Below are 14,047 nucleotides of genomic sequence, written 5' to 3'. Positions count from 1 at the left end.
GTTATACTCTTTTATACAATGTCACTTTAAACAACTAAAATAAGAACATTTGATGTAATACTCTTATTGCACTGTGCACCATATCGGCCTTTTTTTTTTTTTTTTTTACACTCGGTACCGAAAAGACACAAAGGTAACGACTCATTTCTGTTTCCTGTATGTAACATACGCAGGTTTTGCGATGATTTGCGCATGCGCGCCCAACAGAAATGAAGAATCACTCTCGGAGATACTCGTTCATCTGAGTCACGTTAAAGATTCGTTCAAAAACAAACAAAAAAAAAAAAACAATCGTTCACGAACGACCCATCGCTAGTATACTGCGCGCGACCGGAGAAACGCAGGAGACCGTGAGCACGTGCTCCGCTCGAGTTCGAGGGGCTTTTGAAGAAGATCAACGTTCAACTTCAAAGGAAGTTCGCCGCGCTCAGAGTTCTAAAAACTCTTTATTTTGATCGCAGCACCGCTTTGTGTCTTTGATCTCGTTTTTAGGTCTTGGAGAATAGTTTCACTTGCTCTGACTCCCCACGTGACTGCTTTCCCTTGGGGTTTTTGCTTGTTTGTCACGGGAGCGAGGCTGCTTAATCCTCTGAACTGCCATCTCGTTTGGAGGTCCTTGCCTTTAATACCCACGTGTGTCCTCACTGAGAGCCTGACTGTGTGTGGAGACTCGGAGGATCCAGATCCTTTAAATCTGTACTGTAAGTGCTCTCTCTCTCTCTCTCTCTCTGCGCTTCTTTAGGGGAGCTGAACGGGAGCGCGCTCAGGGTGATGTGCACACTATACCAGGGGTGCACATACTTTATATTTAATAAATTGATTGCTCTTTCATATATACTCAGCAAAAAAAAAAAAAAAAAGGCCCTTTTTCAGGACTGTGTATTTCAACAATAATGTTGTAAAAACCTAAATAACTTTACAGATCTTCATTATAAAATATGTTTAAACAATGTTTTCCATGCATGTTCAATTAACCATAATCGATTAATTAACATGCACCTGTGGAATGGTCATAATTCATTAATTTTGTCATCACTCACATAATTTTTGGAGTCTGGACTTTGAGAAACCCTGCACTTAGACCCTCTAAACTCTGAACAATATTAAGCTTATTTTTTCCTTTTACACAACCATCATCAGCTTACATGAAAACAAAAGTAAAAAAGAGGGTTGTCGTAGCTGCAGCACGAGCGCTGTGGTTTGTCAATGAAGGGATTTTTGTTTTTGCGCAATTCTTTTATCTCTGACTAAGAGAGGGGTTCATTCTTTGGCTTACAGAATATTAGTAATAATAAAAATGGAATGGATTATACCTTCAGTGCTCACCACCTGGCGTGTTAGTGGTACATATGATCATGTCCTTTAATTATAAACTGATCTGTTCATTTCACCTTTCATTGGAAAATGAGTGTGTTCCGTTCAGTAAATGGTGCTGTTTTAGCTTGTTCACACACGACACTGAGTCACACATTAATATCCGCTGGGGTGAGAATTAAAGCCAAGGACAACCCAGAAGACTTAGCTGATAGCTTAATGTACGTGAATGCTGAAGTTATCTGACTGTTATATTAAAGTATGTAACTTTTCTGTTTTTAAAATCGATGGCAAAATTTTAAAGGCATGCAGCTAAAATATATAAAATAATATAACGAGACCATGAAGGAACAGTTTCAGCAACAGCACAAGTGAGGCCACATATCTATTTGTTCTTATTACATTTATTTTTTTGCACGCTACTGTCATGCTTGTGGCCTGGCCATTGCCTGGGTGAGTAAGTGTAATCAGTTAGTTCTTGGTGTTGTTCATGTTTACAGCCTGCGTGGCTTGTGGGAGTAAGCTCCTCCTCATTCTATGTGTTGCCTCCTCTGTAAACCTGCATAGAGATTGTAAACATTCTGCTCCACAGATCTGTAATGGATAAAAATGTCCGCATTCCAAACTACAAAGTTGCAAAAAGACAGACTTTATTAGAATATGTGCAGTTTTGTAATGTAGGGTTGTGATTGACAGGCGGAAAAAACAAACACTGTTCTGGCAAAAAAAAAAAAAAGCTGGTTGCAATTTTATTTTTGTAAAAAAAAAAATAATCATTTACAGTACCACTAAAAATATTTTTTTACATTTAAGGAATAATGCTGGAGATTAAAAAACAATGAAATAAGACATTACATATTTAAGCAACAGTTGTTCTGGGACACTTCTCAGGTGAACAGTATTGTCTCGAGTGTGTTTGTAAAACCCATCAAGCTCCATGATGATGAAACTGTCTCTCCTGAAGACCTTCCCAGGAAAACAAGACCAAAACTGAGCTCTGCTGCAGAGGAGAAGTTCATTTAGGGTCACCAGCCTCGGAAATCACCAATTAACAACCAGCACCTCAGATTAGAGCCGTTATGAAGCTTTACAGAGCAGAAGTACTGTAGCAGATAAACATCTCAATATCAACTGTTCAGAGGAGATTATTGTGTTTTGGATAAACGGCTTTAGTGTTATTTTACAGTGTAGAAAGAAAAAAAATACCATGGATTTAGAAAGGTGTTTGGAGTTTGCCTGGTACTGTGTTTGTGATTGGATATACACTATGTGCCAAAATATACAGTACAGTACTGAAACTTCCGCATCACGGATGTGCCTTATTCGACGGGGCGAAGCTTCAGGCACGTGTCCCAAGTAGTGAAAAGGAAGTTGCATTGTGCAATTGTTGTTAAAAATAGGTTTCTCAACGGAGGTGGAGTATTCATATTTGGGTTTTATTTCCTCTCACACGAAAGTTGTGGTGAATGAAGACTGAGTTTGAAAGAGATGATGAACAGATGAGTCTACAGAGCGATGTGTGCCACACACTTATAATATGCATACTGTAGTAACTTAACACACTAATAGTGTGTGTTAGTTTTATCCGAGTACTTACTCCATCCGAGTATACAGAGTTTCATTCGTATACTTTGGATATACGACAAACATGAAAAATCAGAACCAGAGCTATTGATATTTACTGTACAATAATGAGTTGGTTAAATGTTTAGACGGATAATCAAGTTCACTAGCTACCAATTTTATTTGTACAAAGAATGAACTGTTAAACAGCCTCTGTTTTATTGTTATTTAAAACAAAAATTACATTTGAAGATATCAAACTTTAAATATAGAAATAAGTAGAAAAATAGACTTTCAGAATAGAGCATTAAAACTAAATATATTAGATTGTGTGATTAAAAAAACAGTAACAGTGTAATTTTTTGAATCTGCAGAAGCTCAGTGGTCCGAGCACAACCTCTCGCGGGCGCGCCTTTCTCTGACCGCACTGTTTTCATGGGGGTGGGGCTAAAAAAACGCATTACAGTTTAGTATTGCTCGCACCTGGTTTAGTACTCAGTGTGCACTGTTGTATATCTGTTATGTTACAACTATATTATAAAACGCAGAAAGACCTCTTGTTTTGGGGAAAGAGCCCTAACTTTTCTCAGCAGAGCCTCTGTTTCACTGAATAATCCACGACTTTTCATGAAAAACCATAAATCAGTAGCTCATAATGCATACATTTAAACAATTTATTCATACAGATGAACCTGATTTCTATGGACATTTACTAGCTTATCACTACATGATCTACCCTGACAAAGAGCCTTGAGAACAGCGGCGTCTGGCTCACCTAAACATAAGTGCAGGATTATTATTTATAATCGAAAAATAAAAATGTTTTCTAACTGTGACTTATTGTTTACTTACAATATTTGTTAATTTAATTGAAATGGGGTTTGGGCTCCAGGATGTTGATCATCGTGATCCTCCTCTTTAATTTCCTCCGTGGTCTAATCAGCGCTCAACCGCATGCATAAAGTTTTCCAGAGCGCAGCGGCAGAAGTAGACTAATGATTATGAATGCGTCGGGAAAAACAGCAGGGAGACTGACTCTGACCATTTAAAAAATTTATTGATAAATTAGTGATTTATTTGGTTTCGGCTGTAGTGATGAGTGTGATCATGTCATCTCGTCATGTCCGCAGCAATGGATGGGAATACGAATTACATCATCTAAAGATTTTTTTCTATTAGTTTATATAAAAGCAGGCATTTTGCTTTCCCAAAGTTTATGACTTTTTCACGTATACGTATACTTAGTCATGTACGTTTTTGCACATTAATCTGACAACACCTGTGGCTCACCCACTTTTTCTTAAGCACACCCAGAGTTTTCTGGCTACGGCGAGAATTTTTGGGCAAACCCAAAATGCTGCCGCCGCCACCAGTACAGTGGAACCTCAGATTGCGAGTAACGCGGTTTGCGCAAGACGAGCAAAGATTTTTCCGCAAGACGAGCAAAGATTTTTGATAAATTTGTGATAAATTGTGGGTAATCGTCTCTCCTGTTGGGTCTTAGTGCTCGTCTCTTACTGGTATAATCAACATCTGTGCCCGTGTGTACTGTTTACTATCACCCTCTAACCGTGTATGTGTAAACCATTTTATTTTGTGTTTGTATACGTGTGTGTACAGCGTGCGTGTACTGTTTATTATAACACGTATTACAACACGTGAAGTGGGCATGGTCATGAGCAGCACCGGTGCTCCACAAGGCACTGTATAAGCTCCTTTCCTTTTCACTTCATACACCTCGGACTTTCGATACAGCAGTGAGCTGGGCCATCTACACACATGTTCTGATGACACAGCTGTAGTTGGGTGTATGGGCAGGAAAATAAAGAGAGATGCCTGCAGGGGTCATTTGGTGAACAGTGTAAAGTGAATAATTTCTAGCTCAACATCAACAACACACTGGAGATAGCAATGGCCTACAGAATATTATAAACCCCTCTGTGTCCTGTTGTCATTAAGGGAGAGTGGGTGGAAGGGGTCAACCATTTCCTAATAGCTACCAATTTTTTTGGTGAAACATTTTTACATTTAAAAATATTGAGTAAATATAAAAGTTGCGAACTTATATAAATATACTTCATGAATTGAGTAAAAGTCAGTAAAAAACAATTAAGTAGACCTGAATAACTGCATTTAGTACGACGACGTATAAAAGTCACAAGTTAATGCAGCAGTAACCCTAAGTGACAATGAGTGAAATAGATATAATTAAAATGCAATGTATCGCAACAGTCTCAATCGTGAGTACATTGTATACCAATAGAAATAAAAATCTCCATCGTACTTAATGTACAGTACTCCATTGTGATGAATTAGCTGGCACCTAAATAATGAGTGATAGTGTACAAGTACATACAAGTGTGACTATATTTACTGTAAAGGCTACCCGACTGGTAAAATGGTACTTCAATTCACATACTTACTTTTTGGACTAATATACATCATCATACTGATCTACGAGTGCCGTTCAAGTCAAAGCGGGACTTGTGATAAATTCTCTGAATTAAAGATGTAAAACCGATTTAATTCTCACATTCAGAGAGAAGACTTCAAGCACAGTATTCTAATGAGACCCTTACTCATAGTAAAACATTTAAATGGTGCAAACTTTTTTAAGAAGACTGTCTGTGAATGACAATCCTGCCTGCCTGCCCTCAGAGCCCACTGCAGTCAGTCCGGTGAACATTCCAGTGGAATGCTTTTAGGAAAAACATACTGATTTGATGACCAATGACCTCATATAAAGAGAAATATACATAGAGAATAATAATAATAAATAAAGGGAGCTTTTAGTGTGTTCTGTCATTCTGCACAATCAAAAGTCTCGCTTTGACTTAAACATCTCTTGTATAAAAAATAACAACCAACTTCATGTACGCGTTCATATCAACTATATTAATTTTGAACTTTAGTTAATATAAACTTTAGGAAAATTTGGAATATTGTGAAAAAGTACATTTTCCTTTGGAATTTAACTTAATTTTAAAAAGTAAAAGTGATTCTAGACTTATTGTAGAAAATTAAATATGTCAGCAACAAAAATATCTCAAATTATTAGAATATTTAATATTAAAACAGTATAAATCGATGTAGATCTTGGTCTGCTTCAGTACTTGCATGGGGAAGACTGCTGACTAGACAGTTGATGATCATCAACACCCAAAACAGGAAAAGGTGCACAAGCAATAGGGATGACCACAGTGCAAGAAAATTGTCAAGCAACACTGATTTAAGAACTAAGGAACGTTTAACAAGCAGTGGAGTGCACCTGGAGTCGGTGCATCAAGAACCACCACGCACAGACATCTTCAAGAAATGGCCTACAAGTGTTGCATCTAGTAGCAAGCAACTCCTGGATCGGAGACATAAGAAGCGTCTCACCTGTTCCAAGGAGAAAAGGAACTGGACCATTGCTCATTGGTCCAAAATAAATTCTCACACTAGTTTTTTGAAGTCCAGATAAAGTTTTCTTAGTCTGTGATGGTTTAGGGTGCTAAGACATCTGCTGGTCCTCTGATTGATCAAGTTCAAAGTTTACCAGGAGATTGTAGAGCACTTCATGCTTCCCTCTGCTGACAAGGTTTAAGGAGATGATGGTTTTCTTTTAAAGCAGGATTTAGCACCTGCCTTCAGTATTAAAACTACTGAAAAAAAACCCAACCCATAAGCTAAAGGCAGCAATCAAAGCAATCTGTTCTTTAGTCAGCAGTGCCATAGACTGATCGCCTTCATGCCATGCCACACTGGTGCAGTAATTTGTGCAAGTACTGAGAGCATAAATTATCATACAAGTTCTGAATTTCTGTATTTTAAGTCATTCTTTGATTGATCTTAGAAAATATTTTAATATTTTTAGATAATGGATTTTCCCCCCATAAGAATCAATAAAATTACAACAAAAAAGGAAAGGCTTAAAATGGTACTTTTATATGTAACAAATCTATAATATGAGAGCTTCACTTTTTAAAAGTAAAAAATAAATAAATAAATATTCGCTTTTCCCACAATATGATAATTTTCGAGATGCACTGTACATAGCCAGATTAATAAGCTGTGCATCAGGACCATCAGGTGTTGCTTACCAAGATGTTTTTGATTAGTCACAGTCAAAATCAAGGTGTGAATCATTTTGCTTCTACATGTTGGGATCTTTGATTGAATGGTTACACGTGCAATACTTCTGTAACATTTAAACTAAATGGTTGATATTTACCAACTGTTTTGTTTTCTCTCTTCTTTAGTGGTAGTGGTGTGAAAGAAAATATACAACAAAAAAAATCAATTAGTTTTAGTTTCTTTTACTTACATATCCATTTCATGTTACATTCTCTCAACTATCATTCAGAGAGAAATTACTTTCACTTAATTGTTATATTTCACAGCTTTAGTTAAGTAGTTAGTACTCAGCACATTTATATCATCAACAGCAAATTCAATAATGTTTAATTTCACTGTTCTGTTTGTGATGTACTTGTATTACTTTTGCACTTTAAATATATTGTAGAACGTCATGCACTTAAGACTTTAACTTGAGTAAAAAGTTTGAAGTTCTATTTATTTAAACAAAGCTATTCAGCATTATAGTGCTAATCAAACTGCCTCCTCTAGTGCTGTAAATCATGACCGGAGCTGTACCGACTCACACTACTTCTGCATTTGGGTTTACCATCCACGCTACACGGGCTAACTGCTAAGTCTTGTGTTTCACCCCGGTTGGTTCGTGACAGTTATGCCCGCTAGCGCTGCTTAACGCTGCTAATCGGAAATCAGTTCTTCAGTTATATTGTAAAGTTACTGAAATACCTTTTTCAGTTTACATTGTTAGAATTGTGGCTGCATTTGAAGTTCTTTTTCAGAAGTTCAGTTTCTTTTTCAAAATTAAGTAATAATGTTAAATGTACGTCAGATAATAAAAACACTCTAGTTCACTATATGTACTTGTTCTTGTTTTATTAAGGGATAAATCCAAAGCAGAACATAAAATAATTCTGTCAATGAATACAGGGCTAGTAGTATCTACAGTACAACTGTATATACTGATACACACCCAGGTATCGGATCAGTACTCTGTATCGGCCAATACCCTGAGCCCAAGTATCGGAATCGGTATCGGGAAGGGAAAAATGGTATCGGAACATCTCTAGTGATTTTTATGCTGTGGTTTATTTTTTAATCATTTAATCATGTTTGTTTGTTTGTTTGTTTGTTTGTTTGTTTTAGGAAATCTTTAACCACTCCACAGGAACCTCACAGACATCATGAATCTCCTGTATATTTGTATCTTCTGTGCCGCTGCCTGTGTGGGTGAGTGACCAGGATCTACAAAACCAATAGAACATCAACATGCTGCAGTTAAAAACATACTGTACGCTGCTGTATAAATCAAACACATTACATCGTTTCCCTCCACAGACTCCATCAGTGCAGTTCCTCACATTACTGTATCAGCTCCAGTTGGTTCCACAGTCGTCCTGCCGTGTAAACTGACTGACGTTTCCACCCAAACACCACACGTCCTGTGGCGCACCGATGATGAGGTTGTGTTTGAGAGAAGCAGTGACGGTACGGATGTGGGTGAAGGATATAAGGAGCGTGTGGACGTTCCTAAGGACGAGCTGCATAAAGGAAACTGTTCCCTGGTGTTGAAGGACGTCAGACTCACTGATGATGGTGACTACAGAAGCTTTGTGCTGGGACACGTGGACAGAACGAACACTAACAAACGGAAAGAAATCTGCAGGGTTACACTATCAGTCAGTAAGTAAATCATACGCAGTACAATATTGACTGAATATAGAATCGCTGCTAAAATATAATGATGTGTTGAAGTAGTATTTACAGTATATATATAAAAAAAAAACAAAAAAACACCAAGCGTCTGGTTGAGATCAGAGGTGCACATCAAGACCGAGATCCTGCACACAGTGTTGCAGTTTACATGCACGAGCAGGAAGTTTTTACTTTTATGTGAGAGTATCAAATGATAGTCTCCCCCACACACATTTTTAATATCGCTTTATGATTGTTAAATGCAAAAGAATTTGTTATACAACAGTTTTATTAGTAGCAGTAATAGTGGGCTAAGGAAACGAAGTCCTTTATACAGTAAGTTAATTACACACAATTCACGAGGGATTACTGTACATGGGTAAAAAAACAGGAAAAGTAATAAATCATGTAAAATAATATGAATATAAATGTATTGTAAATGTATTAAATATGTAATCATGTCAAAACGGAATCCTGTATAAAACAACAATGTTCAAAATTATTTTTATTTTCCCTCTCTATAGACAAACCTAAAGTACATCCAGATAAAAAGTCCGCTCCCGTAGGTGAGTGAATATCAGACCTTATTGAATTACGTCCTTTGCTTTGCTGCTTTATGAGTAAATTATATACAATTTGCATGTGAATTTCTGCGTGATGAAAAAATTTTTTATAAAAATTACAGAAACTTGTAAAAGAATCACATAAATATAAAAGTATTGTAATTATACCAGAAGACATGCATTGTGTGTGTTTTAAAGTTATTTTGATTTCTTTTTTCCTCTTAATACAAAGCTAAAGTGAGATCAGATAAAACGCCGGCTCCTGCAGGTGAGTGAGTAATAAACGAGTTCGAGTGTGTGTTTTGTTGTACAGCTCACTGATGGAAATGTCACACACAGTCATGTGATTATGTAAGAGAAGACACGTGAAAGACAATGAAATGACATCATGGGTGTTAGAAAATGTTACACACTGAATTTACACACATGCGTAATATTTGATAAATAAACACACATTATAACACACATCGTCAGGGTCTATACAGAGTATAAGACTAAGAATAGATAAGAAATATCTATTTTAGGAAAGCATGAAGTACAGTGGGTATAGAAAAGACACCGCTTTTAAAGTAACCTTTACATTTTTTACATCATTGAGAGTAAACTGTTTAAAACAATGATTTTCTGTCTCTGCAGATATCATCGTAAGGAACATGAATATTTACGCATGGCTTCTGTCCATTTTTCCTGTATTGTTATTGTTTTTGTTACTTGGTTTTGGAGTGAGAAAGTTGTTAAAAAAAAAAAAAGTTGTTGTGTGAAATACTACGGGACGTAACGGCCTCTAGTTGTATTTCCCGGTTAAGGCAAAGACTGTTCCAGACGTTCACATTCAGCTTAACCTTTTTGAGCCTTGCAACTATTTTGTACAAGAATTGTAAAGAACAATTATTACTTTTTGGAGAAATAATTGCTGCAAAATAATGTGTTTTATTGTGTACAATTATACAGCAGTTAGTTCTGACTGATTGGACGAGAAGCATTCCATGTGAGGAGATAATAGTCGATAGCACTGGGACGTTTAATTACATCCATTCCAGATGTTCTCCAGAGGTTAATGACACTAACCGTGTGTCTCGGCGTGGGTGAGAGTAGGTCTGTACGTTCGGCAGTACTGAGGAGAGAGCAGCTACCTGACAAAACCCACATTCACAACCAGTCACAGAAGCACTTTCAGCAAGAACACACACTCTTTGTTCTAACTTGCTGTCCATGATAAAATAGCAGATGTGGTAACGCACGTGGTCAGAGTAGCACCAGGCGTACATAGGGCGATGTCTTTTGGCACACTGACTTTTTAAAGTTCCCTGCAGCCTTGTGTTGCAAAACATGTGGCTGTGTGTTGGTGTGTTGTCTCTACATTTTTTGATACCACCTCATATTTAGGGATCAGTGCTAATATGCAGTGCTGATGTCTAATACAGCACCAGACCTTAAGCACTTTATTGCTTAATTAATATGCACAGTGACATCCTGCCTGTAGTTCACTTTTGTAATTTAATCCGAAACTCTAATATATGGATTTAGAGCTTATCATTTTTTAAATATATGTTTTCTTTGTATGGTAGCATAATAGTGGTGTTGTTAAACAAGTGGGGAATTTTTTTTTGGGCATATTGTTAGCATTATAATAAAAAATTCTGGGTTCTATATTAAACCTCATTCTAATTTGTGTCTGTAAGGTTCTAGCATTAAGGCACCAGTGTTCAGAGTCTACTGTACAATCGAGAGCCAATCAGCCTTTAACTAACGATTCTGAGACTGAGATTTGACATTTTTAAACCTCACAACTTTTTTTACAATGATTGTAAAGAACACTGATACAGTTTTGTTTTCACAAAATGCTTGTTGTAAAATACTGTTTTTAGTTTTATAAAATATGTTTTGTCTGTACTGTAAATATGGAGTGTGTACAGGTCAATAAACTGTTTATATGTAAATGGTTGACTCCGGATTAATTAACTCCTTTTTACTAAAACAGAGTTTTAAGTATGAGGTGCTTTCAGTTACTGTCAGACAGTTACCTGTTCAGCTCTGTAGCAGTAACCAGATGGTGTATATTCAATACTCAAAAAGATGATTCTCTTCAAGAAATTGAACTCCTGCCTTCCAGATGAACTGTGTATTAGAATAAGCTAAATAATAAATAAAAAAGTATGCCTCTTTATCTCATACAGTATGAATGCATCCTTGTGCCAACTGAAGTCTTGTGCTGCTTTATTAACCAGTTGCTGCATGTCTGTCTGCAGTCCAGAACCTAAATCTAAATTAATTTATCTTATTCTCATTTCTTATCTTGTAAGGTATCTTACTAGGTCTCACTTAATACATAGTGACCACTAACTACATTAGCACAGTTAACACCCTAATAATCAGTTTCTTATTCTGATAGAATTTGGCCTTTACACTGTATTTATAATTGATCTAAGGACTGTGAATGTTTGGAACAAACCCTGAGAGTGTAACCACCAGGTTCAGACCTATGATTTCTAAAGCTATTTGTAACAGTTATTTATTATTATTTATCAACTATAGTTTATAATATATGTTGATCTTGCGTTAACCATGCACTGCCCACAGCAACCCAATATTTATCTAGAAACATTATTAATCAATATGAACCAATTGCATGTATAGCTTTTATAAATTAAAAATTCACTATTTGGGGGTTCCCAAATAGTTTTAGCATCATACACAAAAGACTTGAGGCTGTAATTGGTGCCAAAGGGGCTTCAACAAAAGAAAATGGTTTCTCATGGTCCGAGAGGTTTTGGCAAACTTCGAGTGTGATCATATGCCTTTTTCTAAGGAGTATCTTCCGCCTGGCCACTCTACCATACAGGACCGATTAGTGGAGTGCTGCAGAGATGGCTGTTCTCCTGGTGGTTCCTAACTTCTTCCATTTATGGAGGCCACTGTGCTCATCTTGACCTTCAATGCTGCGGAAATTTTTCTGTTCACGTCCCCAGATCTGTGATTTGATACAGTCCTGTCTGAGAGGTCTACAGACAATTCCCTAGACTTCATGGTTTGGTTTGTGCTCTGACATGCACTGTTAACTGTGGGACATTATATAGACAGGTGTGTGTCTTTCCAAATCATGCCCAATATACTGAATCAAGTTGTAGAAACATCTCAAGGATGATCAGTGGAAACAGGATGCACCTGAGCTTCAGTTTTGAGTGTCATGGTAAAGGGTGTGAATACTTACTGTATGTACATGTGAGTTTTTTATTATTATTATTTTCTTTATAAAAGAGAATGAGAGACACGTCACATAGCAGTAACAATCTTTTTGCCCAGCAACAGCATCCTTGGTGACCTGGTGACTGTACAACAGCTTTAGGAGTGATGTTTGGTCAGGTCTGTGCTCTGAATATTGAATTCCAAAAAGACTGGACAAACACCTATGAAGCCGTCCAAACCATGTCTATTGGACTTGGAGAGACACACTCCCCTCAGATTCACATGTTAAGGAACAAACATTTTTTGATATGGACTGTTTTTGTGTCTGACAAAAAAAAAAAAAAAAAAAGACTACAACTATTAATCTTTGCTAGTTTTTAAAAATGTTTATGATATTGTAATATAAAAGAATCAGTAAGAGACTTATCAGAAGCTAGTGTTTTAATTGTTGGGGTATTGTTAGGCTAGAAAACAAACAAAATTACTTTTTTTTTTAATAGTTGAAAAGCCAACCCTAGAGAAATATAATTAATTGAGCCCAGAACCAAATCTACCTGATTTGACTTAAATATTTGAATTAAAGACAAGTTGACAAGATTTTGAACTGGTTACACGTTCTGTCAACTAAACAGCGATGTGAAATATTTAGTTTGGCCAGCAAATTTCTCTAAACTTTTTTACATTTACGTTTTCTTTTTAAGGTGCTGTTTACATAGATTTTGAATGTAAAGCTTTTTTAGTGTGGTGTATCATTACTGTCACAAAACCGTAGCATATTGTAGTACAATATGTTAGCATTTGTTTAAAAAAGGAGAAACAGCTCTTATATGATGTTCGCATTCTATCTAATACACACAGAAGAAATTTTGTTAATATTTCAACAATAGTGGTTCTTCGCTTATTTTCCCCAGTTTTTTCTTCCTCTTCCTGTTCACTCTCGATTTTTGACCTTGTTTGGGCTTCCAGTCTGGTCTGTTGTTGATGTTCACTCAGCCTTTGTAGAACTGTTGATGACGGTTGACATCAGGAACACCTAACCTTCTATTAAATCATACTGAATTACAAAAAATCATCTCCCAGGTGAGGATCAGTTTTGAATTCTTGTGTATGTTTAAATAAATCTGTGGACTGTGTTTTCAGTAAGATTTTTGTTAAACTAGATACGTCTCAACAGCTGTTTCAGAGAAATTCAGGTTCCCCATGTTTCCCCAGTTGGGCCCGCTATATGTGCTGATTAAATCCATGATGTCACCTACTACATAATGCTGTGCATGTGAACAAGGATTTTGATGGTTTATTTCTCATTTCCATGTTCTTTTTATTGAATTAATCAAATAAACGACGCAAAATAATTGCATTTCCCCCCTTAAATCGAGCCCTGGCTATGACTGTGCCATGGATTTTATATGCGCCAATTTGGATACAACCACCTCTTCTAGATAAACTTGCACGAATACCTGCAAAAAAAAAAATTGAAAGAACTAAATACATTTATCCTGTTTATATATATATAAATCAATTCAGGGAAGTCTATTGGAGACAAATATTACAGGTTAGACTGCTAAGACAGGATGATTTGTATGAGTTCAGAATGATAACATTTGCACGATGGGTTTTCTATCACTTTTTTGCACTTGTTTTTCTGTCTCTGT

General features: G+C 36.5%; 1 protein-coding gene across 2 annotated transcripts; it reads left to right on the top strand.

The window, feature by feature from the left end:
• Window positions 1–213: 213 nt before the first annotated feature.
• Window positions 214–11,113, top strand: LOC128544161 (CD276 antigen homolog). Of its 2 annotated transcripts, XM_053514159.1 has the most exons (6): window positions 214–701; window positions 8,098–8,181; window positions 8,290–8,634; window positions 9,171–9,212; window positions 9,442–9,477; window positions 9,846–11,113. In XM_053514159.1, the coding sequence occupies exons 2-6, from the start codon at window positions 8,136–8,138 to the stop codon at window positions 9,968–9,970; spliced, it is 594 nt and encodes a 197-aa protein (XP_053370134.1). In that variant the 5' UTR covers window positions 214–701; window positions 8,098–8,135; the 3' UTR covers window positions 9,971–11,113. The 2 variants fall into 2 exon arrangements, with proteins under 2 accessions (XP_053370134.1, XP_053370142.1); XM_053514167.1 differs by having other exon boundaries at window positions 9,442–11,113.
• The last annotated feature ends 2,934 nt before the right edge of the window (window positions 11,114–14,047 follow it).

This window comes from Clarias gariepinus, chromosome 2, assembly GCF_024256425.1.
Source record: "Clarias gariepinus isolate MV-2021 ecotype Netherlands chromosome 2, CGAR_prim_01v2, whole genome shotgun sequence".
NCBI lineage: Eukaryota > Metazoa > Chordata > Actinopteri > Siluriformes > Clariidae > Clarias > Clarias gariepinus.
This window is presented reverse-complemented; position numbering and strand designations above follow the sequence as displayed.

Coding starts and splice junctions, on each gene's coding strand:
- LOC128544161 (XM_053514159.1), top strand. CDS start 8,136: ATGAATCTCCTGTATATTTGTATCTTCTGTGCCGCTGCCTGTGTGG. Junction 8,182..8,289: donor CTGTGCCGCTGCCTGTGTGG/GTGAGTGACCAG, acceptor TTCCCTCCACAG/ACTCCATCAGTGCAGTTCCT. Junction 9,478..9,845: donor TAAAACGCCGGCTCCTGCAG/GTGAGTGAGTAA, acceptor CTGTCTCTGCAG/ATATCATCGTAAGGAACATG.